Source organism: Mus musculus, chromosome 11 (genome assembly GCF_000001635.26).
Source record: "Mus musculus strain C57BL/6J chromosome 11, GRCm38.p6 C57BL/6J".
Classification (NCBI taxonomy): Eukaryota; Metazoa; Chordata; class Mammalia; order Rodentia; family Muridae; genus Mus; species Mus musculus.
In genome coordinates this window covers 5,954,452-5,968,810 of record NC_000077.6, presented here as the reverse complement: position 1 = coordinate 5,968,810, position 14,359 = coordinate 5,954,452, and the positions used below count along the sequence as shown (strand labels likewise).

Here is a 14,359-nt window from a genome sequence, read left to right as displayed (position 1 = left end):
GGCCACTGTTGTCTACCTAACGGCCTCCGTGGGCTACACCTAGGGAAGTGCTCTCAGGTACGTAGGTAGGCAAGCAGGCAGTAGGTAAGTCTCCAGAGCTAATACAAAAAAAATCTAGGCCAGTGCCCACAGGCGCAGCAGCAATGGGCCCTCTATCTAGGGTTCCAGCTACCTATCAGTTGTAATCGGAGGAGTGTTTCCAGGCCAGGCCTCCCTCAGGAAGGCAGCATGCTGCAGAGCCTGAGCCTCCACCATACATTATTCCTGAAGCCTTTGTGTGGGTGCTGGACAGCAAGGCAGGCAGCAGTTTTCAGGGGCAGGCCCCAGGGTTGGCCATCCGGTATGGGGCGGAGCACTAAGAGGGACACCCCTCCAGGAACCTTTCTTCCATTCAGCCTCTTTGAACGGCGGCGTGTACTTTAGACAGAGCGCCTTAGGCATCTGTCTCTAAGAAGGCTCAGGTTACTCTCAACACTTCCAGGTCCACATCAGGCAGAGGGGCCTCTGATGACAAGGACACCAAAGACAGGCTACAAGGCCTAGCTGACCTGCTGAGGCAGAGGCAGCAGAGGCCTCAGACCACTAATTGCTAGCCACTGAGGCCATTTCACACTGAAAACCATCCTCCAGATTTGAGTAGTGCCATGCTGACCCTCACACGTTGTCTGTGCCCCTCAGGAGTAAGAAATCCCCTCAGACCCTCAGAAGTCTCCCAAGGTTAGCAGAAAGCTAGGTGGTTTGCAGCCAGCCCGCACTAAACGGGAAACCAGCAAAACACAGCATCCTCCCCAGGACTCTATTGCTAAGAGGCGGCACACCCAGGCAAGTCTTTCAGTGTGCAGAAAACTGGGCTCTGAAACAGCAAGGCTATTCCAGAGCTCCCTCACCCGCTTAACAAAAAAGGAACATTCCTACCAGAAAGGTCGGGACCCTAGTATCCACAGGAACACAGTACCTGGTGTCTTCCCACCCTCACTGGCTGAGCTGGGGAAGAGGTTTCCCTGAAGCTAAAAGTAAACACAAGACAGTATTGAATTTCAAAAGACAATTTTATCTGGACAGAAACCTTCAAACAGAACATAGAGAAATTAGGCATCATTAAAATACACTCTTGCCAAGTGATTTAGCATTAGAATATAATGGGGGATGGGGAACCACTGGGCAACTCTCCCACTGCAGGCAAGGGAGACCCTGTAGGACAGCCATATGTAGGCAAAGGTTACCTTCTCCCCACAAACTTCTACTGCCACCCACCTCTCCTCCTCCCCAGTACCCCCAGAGCAACAAGAGAAAGAGGCAGCACCCCAGGCCATTTATTACACCTCAAGTGCCAGCAACACACTGGATCTGTGCTGTCCAGGGGCCCTGGGTTGGAGAGGTCTGTGGCAGTGGGAAAATTACATGGGCAGGTCAGTCCAGGGGGGGGCCCGAGCCCTTTGGCTAGCAGTATCCAGAGAAATAGACAGGTACACCAACTAGTGGGGACTTTTGGAAGCCACAGTAGATATCCCCCTCCCCATATGAGCACTCTGAGGGCAGTTCAGCAGGCTCAGGGTAGGGATCAGAGTGAGACAACGCTGGCTCAAAAATCAGAGGCCAGCATCCCAGCAGTGGCTTTTGGGGAGACAGGATCTCTCGGATATAGTTTGTGCACAGCAGACCATGAAGAGGTGATGTGGAACCGGGCACACTCTGGATTCACCATGTAGGCTGTGCTCGCAGTGGCACCAGCTCAGATCAACCCCTCAACCCCTCAATATCCTCTACTCTGCAACTGTCTCTGATAGGGAAGGGCTTACAGGCCAGAACTGGACAGACCACAGGTAGGCACTGGAAATATTCAGGCTGCTGGCACTTGTCCTGATTTGTCCCAACATGCAAGCTCCAGGCAGTTGCCAAAACACTCTTGTGGACCAGAGACAAATAAAACCAGCTTTAAGAGACGACAGCATCCACTAATTTGATCTTGATGTTCAAAGTCCAACTGCAAGTCCAGGTGAGTGTTCCTCCATACTGGACAGCTGAAGGCACCTGTGTCTGCTTCTTCCCTAAAGATGGACACTCCCAGCTGACCCTCCCAACACCAGAACAATTCCAGCCCACACTCAGTCTGCTAGCTGATAAAACTTACACAGCCTGTCCACCTTAGCCCATTCTAAGTACCTCCCACAAAGTCATCTTTGTGATACTGGGTGAAGGTACTTAGGATAGGCCCTGTCCCTGCCAGAAGCCAGTCCTACCAGGCAGGCAAGCTAAACATGTGAGACCCAGTGACCACTACCTTTCTCTGGCCATGGTGACTTTCTCCCTGCCCCCACAGTGCAAGGTAGTAGAATGCTGGAGTGTTCAGACTCTGCCCACCCCAGCCCTATCACCCCAGCCCCTCCCCCACCCCATTCATGGAGAGTTAATATCGTGAATGCACAAATGAATCCTAAGTCATACCAAGGATCAGGAAAAAGACTCCCTCCCTAGAGCCTTCCAGGGTTAGCTGAGAATAAGCCCTTCAGCACCTATAAGAGCCACTTAGAGTTTATGGTTTCATTTTCCCAACATTACATCTTGGAGGTCCTCAAATTCCTTCCCAAAGTCACAACCACACATACGAACATCAATGTTCCCACCCTTAAAGCATCCCTCCATTCCTCTTGGGAACTTCAAAATAAAAGCAGCCAGTCTGCCTGGCTCCAGATCCTCTTCTAGACACTGCTTGTCGCCAGGGGCTGATGTGACGTGACGATCCAGCGCCTGCCTCCGTGGGCTACGTCACATGATTGCACAGCAAGAGTTTTGTTTCCGGGCCTTGAAAGAAGAAAAAGAGGAGGCTGAAGAGTACAAGGAGGGCTGGAAGGTGTGGGGAACGCAGCAATCAGACAGAGAAAGCAACACCAACCAGGGGAAGCCCTCAGGGCTGCAAAGGGAGCTGCCCACATGACCCGACGCTGCTTCTACTGCCAGGATAGGCTCCTTATGGTTTTTGTCGCACACTAATATTTTCAATAAATTAATATAGTTCCTACAATCAGACCATGTATAAGCAAAAGAAGCAATCGTGGAAATTGGATTGATGGAGTCTTTCAGCAGTGCTATCACTGCCTTGGCAGAGAAGTATGGTCTCTGCGCATGTCTGCAGCAAGCAGCTGCTACTGAACCGATTCTTGCTTTTTGGCCAAAGCCCACCCTTCTAACCCCACCTGATCATCTTCCTCCAACATTGCAACTCAACATAAATATGCATAGGCAGACTTATCTCTACTATTGTCCCACAGTGGGCCAAGAACACAATGTTGGGGCTAAGGTGATGGCTCAGAAGTTAAGAGCACTGGCTATGCCAGGCAGTGGTGGCTCACGCCTTTAATCCCAGCAGTTGGGAGGCAGAGGCAGGTGGATTTCTGAGTTCAAGGCCAGCCTGGTCTACAGAGTGAGTTCTAGGACAGCCATGGCTACACAGAGAAACCCTGTCTCCAAAAACCAAAAACCAAAAACAAAAACAAAAACAAAAAACCCCAAAAAGAGCACTGGCTGTTCTTCCAGAGGATCAGGGTTCAAAACTCAGCACCCACACGGCAGCTCACAACCACTTGTAACTCCAGTTCAGGGAATTCTATGTCCTCTTCTGGCCTCTGTGGGCAGTAAGCATTTATGTGGTGCACATACATACATGAGGCAAAATACCCATACATATTAAACAAAACAACAGAAATGTTCACAACTGGAAATTTACGTAATGCCTCGAGAGAAGCAGGCAGTCAGCAGGAGGTACCCTGCCAATGGAAGGAAAATGTATAGAGAACTAAGAATCACCTCAGAGACGTGAACTGCTGGTATCTTAAGGATTTATGCCCAAATGTTCTCCCACCAGAGGAATTAGGAAAACCCTGGTGACCAAAGCTGGAACCAATATGGGAAGTGGGTGGTAGCTCTGAAACCAGCAAGGCCTAGCCTTGGTCAAGCAGCAGGATGCCCCAGTGTACGCCGCTCGTCCCTGGAGCCGAAGCACTTGCTTTAGGTCCCCATATCCCAAGGAGTAGTACCCAAATCTCATCTTGGTTAAATAAAGGGCCAGCCCTCATAAAGAATGCTAGAGAAACTAGGTGCAGTGGCTGTGTAGACAGGGATGCCCTGGAGGGCCAGGCAGAGCTACTCACAGTTTTATAGAAGGCTTTCGACTGTGTTCCCAGCACTTCTGACTTGGATACCAGGTCATCAAGCTTCTCGCCTCGCTCTAACAAAGACTCCATGGTGTTGTGCTAGGCAAGAGAGAGAGAGAGAGAGAGAGAGAGAGAGAGGAGAACTCTTGGCTCTGTGCAGTGAAGTGTCTGCTGACAGCAGGCCCTCATGGAAGTTTAATGGCTAGAAGTGCCTCCTCTGGGCCCCTACCCAACAGACACAACAAGCACTGAGACCCAGGCCCAGAAGATACTCCAGTCAAGTCAACAGCACAGGACCCGGTGGCTTTCCCATAATTTTTCCCAGCACAGACTGAGATAAGCACTGCTCTAGGAAAGCTCACACAAAGCATGTTTGTATTGCACTTGTGTACTGTAAGCACACATGTGCAGAGAGGTTTCTGTGTGTCAAGAAAGACATATCTGAGTGCTCTGTGACCGTACCAGGATAACAATGGCTGTCTAAAATTCACATCCATCCAGAGCCTCTGAATGAAACTGTACTTGGAGATAAAGTCTCTGCAAGTGTCATACGCGTAAGAAGCAGTGGTGCAGGGTTAGGTGGCCTTAGTTACATAACCAGCATCTTCATAAAACTACAGATGCAGGCACAGAGAAGCCATGTGATGACACAGGAGAAACTAAGAAACAGTGAGAACTGCCAGCAACTTCCAGAAACCAGAGAAAGGCCTGGAACAGACATTATTCACATGGCCCCAAGAAGGAACCAGTCTGGCTCAAACTTCAACATCAAGCCCCAGCCTCCTACGAGGGAACACATGGCTGTTGTTTGGAGTCATACAGCTCATGATTAAGTCTGAGCATCCATAGGAGACTAGCATAGTGAGAAAGCTGTGTCATCTGACCCAGGAGCCACAGAGCTACCAAGCACTTGAGACAAGTCCTAATATGTGCTTCAAGTGCAAACATAACACATTTCAGAGACTCAGGCTCAGCATGCAGAAAACTTTATTAGGACTGGAGAGATGGCTGGCTCAGTGGCTAATCATACTGGTTGCTTTTCCAGAAGACCTGGGTTCAATTCTAGCACCCACATGGCAGTTCACAGTCATCTCTAACTCCAGTTCCAGGAGATCCAATGCCTTCTGCATTAAAAGGCACTGCATTTGTGCAGTGCTCAGATATAACATGTAGGCAAAATCACCCTTACATATAAAATAAAAAATTGTAAAAGGTAACACTGTATTAATGACTTTTTTATACTAAAGATGTGATGGAAAGATACTTGGACATTCGGATTAAATGAGTAACAGCAAATCTCAACTACTTTCCTTTTTGTCATTTAAAAATGTGACTCCTTCCAAATTCAGAGTTTACACACACATATCAAATACACAATAGGTTACACGCTCACTGACAGCACCGTGACAGGAAGCCTCGAGATGAGGTCTAGTCTGTCAGCACTACAATCTGCCTTGTGGAAACAGGAGGACAGAGATGGAGGCCCTCTGAGGAGCAGTCCTGCTGCCCGGTCCATTTCCTTTCCCAGACAGCCACTGCCAGGCAGCTAGCTGTCCACTGGTGTGAGTGATACCAACTGAGGAGTCAGCCACACTGTCCTTTACTCCTGTACATAACTGGGCAATTCATACAGCAGAAAACGTCAGCTCAAAGCTAGGGTACAGCTCACTGGCACAATGCTTACTAGGACCACACTGATTCCCAACCTGGTCCCCTCCAAGTAGAGGGCACTGTAAAGTAAGATGAGGTATACAGGGAGAGTGACAAAGTTGGTGGAGTGGCAGCCACCACTTCCTGAAGCATGCTGCGACTGTCATTACGTAGGAATGGACGCTGTGTTTGGTCAGCGCACATCCTCCTGTGCTTTGGCGTCATGTTTGCCCTCCACCCTTCCTGCTTACCAGAATGATTTTGGTCTCGTCCAGTTCGGCCTGCACTTTACTCATGGGATCAGCTTCTCGGGGGTTCTAGGAAACAAAACAAAGTCAAGGTTGAGACTGAAGTAGTTACCTATAAACAATGTTGAACTGAGGAAACTACCAATTCTCACAATAAAAAGGCACAGAACAGTGGACTCAAAACCTAGGGTTATCTGAAACGATTTCTCTGTGGTTCTCAAACAGACCATTCACCTGCGCATCAGCCCTGAGCTACCACGGGTGTGGACCTTTTCCAGGTCCCACAGCTTCTGGGACGTCTCTAGATGGTGTTTCTTTACCTGGTATTTACTAAGGTGATCGTCCAGGCCTGTGTACTGGATTGTAGCCGGGGATCCTACTGGCCAGTCTATTCTATCCACCTGCTTGGAGAATTCATCTAGTACCTGCAAAACAAAGGAGACGCAACATAGCTTCCACCCAACTTCCTAGTACCTTCGGTGAAGCACCTTCCCCGACAGCGCTCATCCCACATGAGACTCCAGGGCACCCCAGGATACACAGACATCCAATGGCAAGGGAACTCTCTAGGTTCAAGTTCCTCTTTTTGAATGTTTATCATTAAAATATATCTCAGTAGTCTAGAAGCAGATGTAAAGTGTGCCGAGTATTAGGTAAACTTCATCTGAGGATGCTAAAAGCATCCTCATTTTATACTAGCCCTCTAGTTTTCCAAAGTAACTCTTCAAGAAAGTGAGCTTACCAGGCAGTGGTGGCACTCAGGAGGCAGAAGCAGATAAAGGCCGAGTCTGAGGCCAGCCTGGTCTACAGAGTGAGTTCCTGGACAGCCAGGGCTACACAGAGAAACCCTGTCTCGAAAAACCAAAAAAGAAAAAGTGGGCTGGGTCTTTGGATGTGCCGAAAAGTGCTTCAGTGCTATGAGGGACAGGGCAGTGCTTTCTGTCTCAGGGTTTATAGTGAGAAGTCACTGGGTGCTAAACTCCATGGAGTGAATAGGGATTGTCGTGCTGCAACATGCCTTTAATCTCAGTACTCAGGAGACAAAGACAGGTGAAATTCTGAGTTTGAGGCCAACCTGGTCTACATTATGAATTCCAGGCTAAACAAGGATACACAGTAAGACCCTGTCTCAAAAACAAACAAATAAACAAACTGCAGGAAGCCAGTGGAGAAAGCTGTAGTGACTGCCTGCAGGAACAACAGGAAGAGAACCCGGAACCTTCAGCAGAAACACAGGCAGAGGCTGGCAGCAGTGGCCCTAATCCAGCAGCAGGACACAGGTGACCTGAAGGCCAGAGTCAGCCCCAAGGAGGAAATACACAGAGGCAGCATTTCAAATGTCTCCTGGCTTGGATAGACGGGATGGGGAAACCGTGGCTTCTGGAACATTCACCCCTCGTGCTTCAGACTCTGCACCCACCTGAGTTTGTCTCACACCTGACATCCCAGCCAATCTAGTCCAACAACACTCACCTTCTCCAGCAAGGTGAAGGCCACTCTGGAAGGGTATTCGCTGTCAGCAATGACCACACCTGCCAGACTGTCGCTCCGGACGTAGACATGGCAAAGATACTCTACGGAGACAAGAGATCTCACATAAGAGGAGGGCTTCAGACTGTTGTCAACCTGCCAATGCATCATAATGCTGGTTCTTGATTTCTAGTTCAAACAGAGCCACTCTGAACTATTCTGAATCTTAAATGCTCTGAGCGAGGTCTACGAGAAGGCTCTTTACCACAGTTCTATGGGCCACACCCAGGAGCTCTGACTATTTAATATCCTAGATCCCCTGATAGTATGTGTGTAGCAGGATCTAAATGAGCTGCCAGGGATGAAAAACACACCAAAGACAATTTCCCTAGGAGCAAGTCTAGATCACTGCCCAGGCCAGGTCTGGCTACGTCTTGGCAATTTATGGCCCTCCCCGGCTCCGTGCTGTTCCTAAATTGAGGGAATACCAGACAGGACAAGCTGCTTCTCCTTTCTTAAAATAATCTTGACAGGGTGGCTGAGTAGCAGAAAATGACTTCCTAGGGCTTCAACCCCCTGTAATAAGACAACACAGTTTGACCTTCTCTAGCCTGTGGTGGGTGGCTGGAGGAACTGTCTAGAGAAAGCCCAGATAGCCATGGATGAGGTCTCTGGGGTTATTGCACTAAAGCTGCCTTATGATTACAGAGGGGATGGTTTGCAGAAAAGCCTGAAAATAATCATAATCCACAGGACTGTTGATTTCCATCCCTTGAAAGGATTCAGAAATGACATGGCTAACCGCATCCCCAGAACAGAAGAACCTTGGATGAGAGCTTACAAAACCAACCTCTTGTTTATGGAGCTGACCCAGAAGATTCCAATGTTAAACAGAAAGAAAAACAAAAGAGGAAAAGAGTGTAAGTCCCTGGAATCCGAGAGAAGCAGAGATCAACAAGGACAGAGAGGGATGGGAATTACCATCTTATTTCATATACATTCCCAAATAAGAAGGATCCAAACATGGAGTCAGTTTCCATGGAAACTAAGAAGCTTGCCAGGGTGAGAAATGGTCCTTATGGGATAAAACTGTGAAGGGTAGACAGCAGGAAGGAGAGAACACTGATAGTCACGAGTCTTTTTCACTTCTATGGTAGTCACAGGACAGAAACTCTTCACAGAGAATATACAGCCAGTATACAGATCAGTGATCTATCATCAATTCAGGAACTCTATCCTGAGGCCACTGATTAGGACAGGTCATCTTTGTTTATGCTTCAAGAAATTCATGTAAGATCAAATTTGTCTGTGAAGTGTATCAGTCTGAAATAAATACTCCAACCTGATATCCAAAACCTGAATTATGAAATAAAGGAAAGATCCTGCTGAAAAAGAAAGAGAGAAAGAAAGGAAGGAAGGAAGAAAGAAAGAAAGAGAGAGAGAGAGAGAGAGAGAGAGAGAGAGAGAAAGAGAGAAAGAGAAAGAAAGAAAGGAAGGAAGGAAGGAAGGAAGGAAGGAAGGAAGGAAGAAAGAAAACAAATGTTAAGGAACACAGTATTACCTCAGTGCAAGCTAGAACCTTCTTCTGAAGGCTCTACTCTGGGAGGGAACGCAGGATGTGATGGCTGCTGCTGGACCAGAGAATCAGCGCCTATCACTATTCGGCCTGCCAGGCTGGGGCAGGTGGAGAGCCAGAGTCTAACGAGCAGTGAGTGTAAGCTGTCTAAGTGCAGTTGCACATCAGGGTGCAGCAAGTGTGGACTTCAACATTTGGTTTAGTGCTCTTTATGGATAGGAGAAGCAAGGCGAGGACATGCGGTAGCAGAGGAGCACAGGCCTGGGAGCAGTCACACGGCACGGGCAGCATGTGTGACAGCCAGGCCAGCACTCAGAGGGGCGGGAGTCCTCTTACCTTGTTCTTTGACAGAAGCTCTGCTGCCTTTCCCCGAGCGTTCCACAATCAGTTGACTTGTAAAGGTCATGAATTCCTGCACACTAGGAAATATAACACATATTTACAACCTTCTTTCGGTCACACTGTCCCCAACACAGTGGAAAGTGACCTCCGAGGTTCTCTTGGTTTTATTCATTCCCTCTTAACCTTAGAAACAGTATTAAACCCAATGTAAATGAACACGAAGGTATATAACACCATTCATGTCACACTTGCGTACAACAAACCAGCCAGGTTGTCTGAGAAATCTTCAGGCTACAGCTATCTTAACATTTCACTCAAAACATGATTTGGGGTCCAGTGAGATGGCTCTTTGGATAAAAGCACCTTCTGTCAAGCCAGGAAACCTGAGTTTGATCCCTGGAACCCACATGGTGGAAGAAGAGAAGTGACCCCTACAGGTTGTTCTCTGACTTCCATAGGCATCTCATGATACACTCGTACCCACACACAAGCACACAGAAAATAAAACTGTGATTGAAATCTTAACATGTCTGGGTTCTAGTGTCAAAACAGAAAGCACCTCCTGTTCGAATTTCCAAGAACCAGGATAAATAAAATACACTGCTCTAGAAAAACACTAGTGGTAAAAACTGTCAGGCAGAAAGAAGCATGCCTGCTAGTACTATGGCCACAGGACAGATCCTGGCTGGGAATGTCACAGACCTACTAGGTGAGAGCTAGCTCAGGTCTGCTGAAGCCCTGGACACTGTGGAGGAAATGGAAAGAAAGCCTAGTCAAGGTAGAAGTGGGAGTCACTCATATGAAGCTGCAATAGTGGTTTATCATGGGCCCAAAGAGAGGTACAAATCTGACCAGAATAAAAGAATTTATGGTCCAGCCAGAGGACAGGTGAGAAACCTTCAACTGGAGATGCATGATCAAGGGCAGCCAAGGCCATCAGTTCAAGGTTGATCATTTTTTGAGACGGGGTCTATGTGGCCCTGGCTGTTCTAGAACTCTCACATAGACCAGGCTGAGATTCACCTGCCTCTGCCTCCCAAGTGCTGGGACTAAAGGTGTGCACTACTGTGTCCAGCACTACAGTACTCTTAACTACAATATCTGAAGACCTAGCTCTGAGATTTCAAGTCTTACTAGGTGTCACCCAAATTACTGTGCTGACCTCGATAGTAAAATCAAGACTGGTGCGATAGTTATGAGTGAGTTAATATACACAAAGCAATTGAAACACTACCTGGCACATAATACACTACTATTATTATCATGAGGGAATGACATGATGAAAATAGTCAAAAATATTTCCTTTTTAATTCTCAAGAAAGCCTTTGCAATAAAACAAAAAAAGAGCTATCTAGAGCAAGATGACAGTCGTGTGATTGGGACTACTACTAGTGCACTAACTGTGAGAGACTTTAGTAATCACAGTGACATGAAAGGTAAGACTGCGGGGTCTCACTCAACTGGAACATGTGTCTCTCTGCTTCACTGCTAGTCATCTGACAGTAGATAACATCAGGGTGTCAAAGAATGAGATGATAGCATTGTGAAGCTCTGAGAATCCTCCATATAAACAGAGAGAGAGAAAAACGGAAAGATCCAGAGCCAAGTTGGCACCACAGGTTCCATCCCAGAAGAAGAACACCAAGCACAGAGCAGGGGCCAGGGCACACAGAGGAGAGGAGCAGGAAGAGCAAACGGAGCCAGAGATGACTCAACAATTCCACCTTCAGGGGTGCACACCACAGCAAATTGTAAGCTGTGTCTCTGTGTATCTGAGCATCCACGTGCCATCTGTGTGCAGCTGCATGTGTACGCAGGGAGTCTTTCCTCAGGAGCCATCCACCTTTGTTAGGATGAAGTTGGTTATGCGCTCACAGAGTAGGCTTGAGCAGGGGGCCAGTCATCGCGCCATGATCCCCAGCGGGTCAGTCATCAGGCGCCATGATCCCCAGCGGGTCAGTCATCAGGCGCCATGATCCCCAGCAGGTCAGTCATCAGGCGCCATGATCCCCAGCGGGTCAGTCATCAGGCGCCATGATCCCCAGCGGGTCAGTCATCAGGCGCCATGATCCCCAGCGGGTCAGTCATCAGGCCCTGAGCCCCATCACCTTGTCTCTGTTTCCCTAGCTTTGAAAGTACAAGCATGTGTCAGGACACCCAGAGGTTGGTTGGTTGGTTTGTTTGTTTTTCCTTTTGATGTATTTGGGATCAAACCCAGGCCCCTCATGCAGCAAGCAGTCTCCTGAATGAACTATTTCTCCACTCAAGCTACCTTCCAACCCCTTGGCAAACACTATTCACATAACTATAATCCACAGCAACTCATGTCCATCAGCGGATGGATACATAAACAAAACATAGTGTTTACATAAAACTCAATACTGTATATATTTTAAAGGGGAGAAAAATTTGGTATCTGCAGAAACATAGGTCAACCTTGGGGTCATTCTGCTTAGTAAAATCAGTGGGACACAAAAAGCCAACTACTATATATCCCACTTATATGAAGTCATTAGAACCATCAAAAGCTGAGACACAACCTGAACAAGCAGATTTCCCCAGACGTTGAGTCAAGATGACCACAGGTCCTACCCTGTTGGGCCCTTTTCCTTTTGTGTCTGAGTCACTCCCACAAGACTGGGTATCTGTGCAGCTTACAATTAAAGCACCCCACAATCCTTTACATGCCTACAAGCAATACAAATCCAGTGGTTCCTGCCTAGCTACCAGTGTGGACCCTTCCTGATAATCAAGGCCCAAACACTAAAAAGAATGAGTTTGACCCCTGACTCCCAATCCTTGAGGAATCAACGATTTTACTCATAAAAGAAACACCTCCATACAGAACTTCTGGAAAGAGCTTTGACCAGCGACTTTCACAAACTGTGGGCTGCAACCCCTTTGGCAAACCTCAATCTCCAAAAATACATATGCATAACAGTAGCAAAATTACAGTTATGAAGTAGCCACGAAAATAATTTTATGGTTGGGGGTGGGAGGGTTCCCTCAACATGAGAAACGGTACTAAAGGGTCGCAGCGCAAGGAAGGTGAGAACCACTGGCAACGACGAAATACAAAGGTTAAGACACCAAACACTGGTTAAATCACAGGGTGCGAGGCGTAGTCAACATACTTATTTCTGAGTCCGGAGATCCCAGATCAGAACAGTTGGCAGCGCGTCTGTAATCAATGGCCTTCCAATCTTTCTACAACTGGGCAATACCGCGTAGGGCAGAGCCCTTTCCCAGGGTTGCTAACGACTCCTCAGGTACAGCCTGCCGCCCGAGGGAGGCCAAAGCCGTGCTCGCCCTTCGAGAGACTCGACTCCCTGGACTCCGGGTCCAGCCACCCGGGCCCGGCCCACTTACCTGGACCTCTGGAAGAAACTAAAGGAAGACACGTCGTACGCGGCCTTGAGCAGCACCGCTTTCGGATCGCCTTTGTAAAGGACACTAAGGCTGTACAGCTTCATGGCGCCGCACCTTCGGGCCGCCGGCTGAGCCCCAGACCCGCTCCCAGGAGCGCGGCCACAGTCCCTCAGAACAGCGGCGGCCGCCTCCTGACGGGGCCCGGCCGGCTTCTTCCTCCTAGAGTAAGGCCCACTTCCGGTTCCGGTGGCGAGTTGCTCCAGCCGCTCCTCGGAGGCCCGAAGGCAGGGTACGCGCGTGCGCGGACGGGTAGCTAAGCGGCGGGGCGCGCCCGCGTCCGCCCGGGTCGGCGCCAGGAGGCTCGGTCTCCGCCTGCGTGGCAGTGCCTTGGCGCAGGTTCCCTTCCGGGCTGTCGCGCGGACCCTGGCTGCCGGTGGGGAGTGCTGTGCCGTACCATCGCTCTTTTTTCCCCATTCTGCTAGAAAAACAACCCGTAGCTGTCCCCACTCTATACTTTTGTTGCATTCTATGTGTAACAGCACCAGGCTACCCAACCTCTTCCCTGGGTGTCCCAAGTACAGACGACTAAAAGAAAGGCCCTTCATCCTTTCTCTTGCAATAATAAAAATCAGAAACGTCACTGGCTATGGCCACTCAGCTTGGACACACTTGTTCGACAAGCCAGGCGGCCAGAGGTGTCAGCTATATTCACCTGCACTGACACCATGGCTCCACAGGCGGCAGACGGAGAACCATTTCTGAAGAAAGCCTCTTTATCCAAAGTTGTACAAAATTACCAGGATAGTGACCTTGCAGAAAGAGATGTGGATTAAGAAAATTGATAGCAAGAAGCAGACCTTGGGCTTCCAATGTGAACAGCAAAATGCTTATCAAACTCCCTTACAGCCACTCTTGGCACCTCTTCCTGCTTTTCTCTGACTTTACCCAGCCTCCCTTGGTCCCAGGAAGTCTCATCTAGAGATATGCGAACTCCCCAAGCCAAGCTTGTTAATCAATTTCAAATGACATTGTTTTCCCCTGCGTTTCCCCAGCTGTTATCCAGCCTGAATTCGGTCCCAGTACTTCCGCACCGCAAAAGTTACCCCCCCCCCCCAATCTGTTGGACTCAAAAAATACCTTTTTTGTAGACATGTTGGTAAAAGTGATAAACTATCAAATTCCAAGTCCTGCTCATTGCAGATGTTTAACAATGACGACGATGGTTATTTGCACCATTACGTTAAATGACAGAAAGAAAGAAAGAAAGAAAGAAAGAAAGAAAGAAAGAAAGAAAGAAAGAGGAAGCAAGCCTCATGAGAGGCCGAAGGTGCCCTTGAGGCTGTTAGAAGCAGAGCTTTAAAGGGAGGCTAAAATCTGAGCAAGGTCTACAGATTAGATAAGAGCACTATATCTTTATTTCCAGCTTTCAGTCACTGACTGCCCTGACCTTATAAGAGAAGTCTCTGGTGCATGCATGCATGCACACTAACACACAGTAACATAAATAGATGAACACTATGTATACAACTTACTCCGAAGAGGTCATATGCATA

At 48.4% G+C, this 14,359-nt stretch overlaps 1 protein-coding gene across 1 annotated transcript; it reads right to left on the bottom strand.

Annotated features, from left to right (window-relative positions):
- Positions 1 to 1,030: 1,030 nt before the first annotated feature.
- Positions 1,031 to 13,053, bottom strand: Ykt6 (YKT6 v-SNARE homolog (S. cerevisiae)). The gene is made up of 7 exons (NM_019661.4): positions 12,807 to 13,053; positions 9,432 to 9,514; positions 7,523 to 7,623; positions 6,370 to 6,474; positions 6,053 to 6,118; positions 4,149 to 4,250; positions 1,031 to 2,802 (listed from the first exon to the last, which is right to left on the bottom strand). Exons 1-7 carry the CDS (start codon positions 12,908 to 12,910, stop codon positions 2,767 to 2,769), a joined length of 597 nt encoding a protein of 198 aa, NP_062635.2. The 5' UTR covers positions 12,911 to 13,053; the 3' UTR covers positions 1,031 to 2,766.
- Between the last annotated feature and the right edge of the window lie 1,306 nt (positions 13,054 to 14,359).